Raw genomic sequence first — 3,133 nt, 5'->3', positions numbered from 1 at the left:
GGGTTAGGCTTGGGTGGCAGAGGCCGGGCTCCCTGACCTCCTCCCGGTGCTCCCAGTGCCTGTTCCCGAGAATGACCTGGTGGGCATCGTGGGGGGCCACAACGCCCCCCAGGGGAAGTGGCCGTGGCAGGTCAGCCTGAGGATCTACAGCTACCACTGGGCCTCCTGGGTGCACATCTGCGGGGGCTCCCTCATCCACCCCCAGTGGGTGCTGACCGCCGCCCACTGCATTTTCCGGTGAGTCTCGGGCCGTGGACCCCAGCGATGGGAGGTGGGAGTGGGGCCGCCGCAGACCAGGCCCCCTGAGCAGCCCGGGTCCGTCCTCCCCCAGGAAGGACACCGACCCGTCCACCTACCGGATCCACGCCGGGGACGTGTATCTGTACGGGGGCCGGGGTCTGCTGAACGTCAGCCGGATCATCGTCCACCCCAACTACTCTGTCTTCTTCCTGGGGGCAGACATCGCCCTGCTGAAGCTCGCCACCAGTGTGAGGAAAACACACACTCTCGCGCCAGTGGCTCTGCCGTCACAGTCTCTGGAGTTCACTGACAGTGACCACTGCTGGACCACAGGCTGGGGCAGGGTCAGCTTGTTCGGTGAGAACCAGAGGGACTCGGGACGGGCACACGTGGGGATCCTGGGAGGCTCATGAAAGATTAGCGCTTGGTTTGCACATTCTGGGGTCTCTCTTGCTAGGGTTGGGGGGCAGGGTTCAGGTGAGCTGCCCTAGGGATACAAGCTCATAAAACAGAGGGAGGAAAGAAAATGAGCCTTTGGGGTGGGTGAGAGGAGGCAGCGACCGTGCTGTGCGTGTGTGTATAGAACACGTATTTTATGTATAGAACGCATATTTTATGCATATTCTCATTGCAAGACATTTTCTTCATTTTGTGGAAAAGAAAATGGGTTCAAAGAGGGCACGAATTTACCCATCTGTCCATCCCTCCACTGAAGGTTTCAGAGACCCTGAGGCTTTCTTCATTTCCCGCTTGGGGCCTCTGTTCTTTGAAAGGCAATACCTGGTGCTGTTCTAGAGCGCCTAGGTCCCGTCTCCCTTTGCTAGAGCGCGCGTGGGTCCCGCCTCCCTTCGCTAGAGTGCGCGCGTGGGTCCCGCCTCCCTTTTCTAGAATATGTGTGTAGGGTCCCCTCTCCCTCTTCTCCCAATTTAAGAGGTATTGGTGGATGGGGGTGGTAGGGTGGTGGGGGGTGGGAGTGGGCGCGGTGACTCACGTCTGTAATCTCAGCACTTTGGGAGGCCAAGGTAGGAGGATCACTTGAGCCTAGGAGTTCAAGACCAGCCTGGATAACACAAGGAGACCCCATCTCTACAAAGAATTAAGAGAAATATGTATTGGCCGGCGCAGTGGCTCACGCCTGTAATCCCAGCACTTTGGGAGGCCGAGGCAGGTGGATCACCTGAGGTCAGGAGTTTGAGACTAGCCTGGCCAACATGGTGAAACCCTGACTCTACTAAAAACACAAAAAGTAGCCAGGCATGGTCGTGGGCACCTGTAATCCCAGCTACTCAGGAGGCTGAGGCAGGAGAATCGCTTGAGCCTGGGAGGCAAAGATTGCCGTGAGCTGAGATTGCGCCCCTGCACTCCAGCCTGGGTGACGGGGCGAGACTCCACCCTAAAAAAAAAAAAATTAGTGGGGCATGGTGGTGCATGCCTGTGGTCCCAGCTACTTGGAAGGCTGAGGCTGGAGGATCGCTGGAGTGTTGCTGGAGCCTGGGAGGCGGAGGCTGCAAGGAGCTATGATTATGCCGCTGTACTCCACTCTGGCATTTCCATTCTGCGTCCCTGCAGCTTTAGAGGTTCTCTTCTTTGACTCCACCTTAGGCCGTGCAGGCTGAGCATCCCAGGTCCTGAGCCGAGGCTCGGGGCGGGGAGGGGTCCTGCCATGGTGCTGGCTGGGGGCCCCTCCTGAGCCGCTCCTGACACCCATGGTTGGTTTCCGCAGATACGCTGCCGCCTCCTTACCGCCTGCAGCAGGTGAAGGTCCCCACACTGAGCAACGCAGACTGCGAGCAGCAGATCCACGATGCTTTTCCCGGTGCTGGAGACAGAAAGTTCATCCAGGACGACATGATCTGTGCCGGCCGCACGGGCCGCCGCACCTGGAAGGTGACACCTGGCGCCTCTCTCCTGCCATCTCTTTTCCTGTCTGCGGTTCTGAGGATGGACCGGGATGTGCAGGGTCCTGGGTCTCTGGTCAAGCTGGGCCCTCCTTCTCCACAGGGTGACTCAGGCGGCCCCCTGGTCTGCAAGAAGAAAGGTACCTGGCTCCAGGCGGGAGTGGTGAGCTGGGGATTTAACAGTCATCAGCCCAGCATTGGCGTCTACACACGAGTCCAGACCTACGTGCCCTGGATCCTGCAGCAAATGCGCCTCTAAGCCCCGGGCCCCTCCCAGCTCCCTAAAATCCAGCTCATTCCTCGTCTTGGCCGCTCCACTCCCTGCTTCTTCCAGCACCCACCTTCTCTGCTCCTCCATCCCACATGGTCCTTACTTCCCTCCGCCTTTTCAGACCTGCACCTTCCTCCCTCACACTGGGAGGAGGCGGCATGGAAGGTGCTTTGAATGGGGGTGAGGTTAGGGATGGAAGTCCTGGAGCCAGTTTGCAGTGTCGTCTCATTAAACTTGGCAAACCAAACCAGGAAGTGGCCAGTGTGTTCCCGAGTGTGGCTGCGGCTAGCGGGGCGGGGACTGGGGCTTCCTGATGCGGGTGCATCGGCTCTGGACCGTCGGGCTGTAGAAATGGCTGCTCCAGAACAGGCATTCACTGGTGGTGGGGGGAAATGATGCATGGGTGGCAAGAGCAGGGGAAATATTCTCAGTGATGACTCTTCTCTTGGGGCCCAGCTCCCAGCCCAGCCCTCCACTAAAAGTACAGGTCAACCTCATCACCAAATTTCATCCATCTACCATCTATCTACCCACTGAATCCATCCACTCATCCAACCATGAATTCATCCATTCATCCATCCACCCACCCACCCACTAATCCATCCATCCATCCATCCATCCATCCATCCATCCATCCATCCACCCACCCACCTATCTATTGATCTATCCATCCACCCATCCACCCACCATCCACTAAACCATCCATCCATCCATCCATCCATCC

At 58.2% G+C, this 3,133-nt stretch overlaps 1 protein-coding gene across 1 annotated transcript in view; it reads left to right on the top strand.

Moving 5' to 3' along the window:
* LOC105529782 (putative serine protease 29) overlaps positions 1 to 2,397 on the top strand; it is a 12,576-nt gene extending 10,179 nt beyond the window's left edge. Inside the window, exons 8-11 of the mRNA XM_011967025.1 lie at positions 6 to 237; positions 332 to 486; positions 1,964 to 2,127; positions 2,242 to 2,397. Coding sequence (XP_011822415.1) covers positions 6 to 237; positions 332 to 486; positions 1,964 to 2,127; positions 2,242 to 2,397 — 707 coding nt within the window. The remainder of the gene's footprint in view (positions 1 to 5; positions 238 to 331; positions 487 to 1,963; positions 2,128 to 2,241) is intronic.
* The last annotated feature ends 736 nt before the right edge of the window (positions 2,398 to 3,133 follow it).

The sequence above is a fragment of the Mandrillus leucophaeus genome, unplaced genomic scaffold (genome assembly GCF_000951045.1).
Source record: "Mandrillus leucophaeus isolate KB7577 unplaced genomic scaffold, Mleu.le_1.0 Scaffold78, whole genome shotgun sequence".
Lineage (NCBI taxonomy): Eukaryota > Metazoa > Chordata > Mammalia > Primates > Cercopithecidae > Mandrillus > Mandrillus leucophaeus.
Note: the sequence above shows the minus strand (reverse complement) of the source record. Positions and strands in the feature narration are given on the sequence as shown.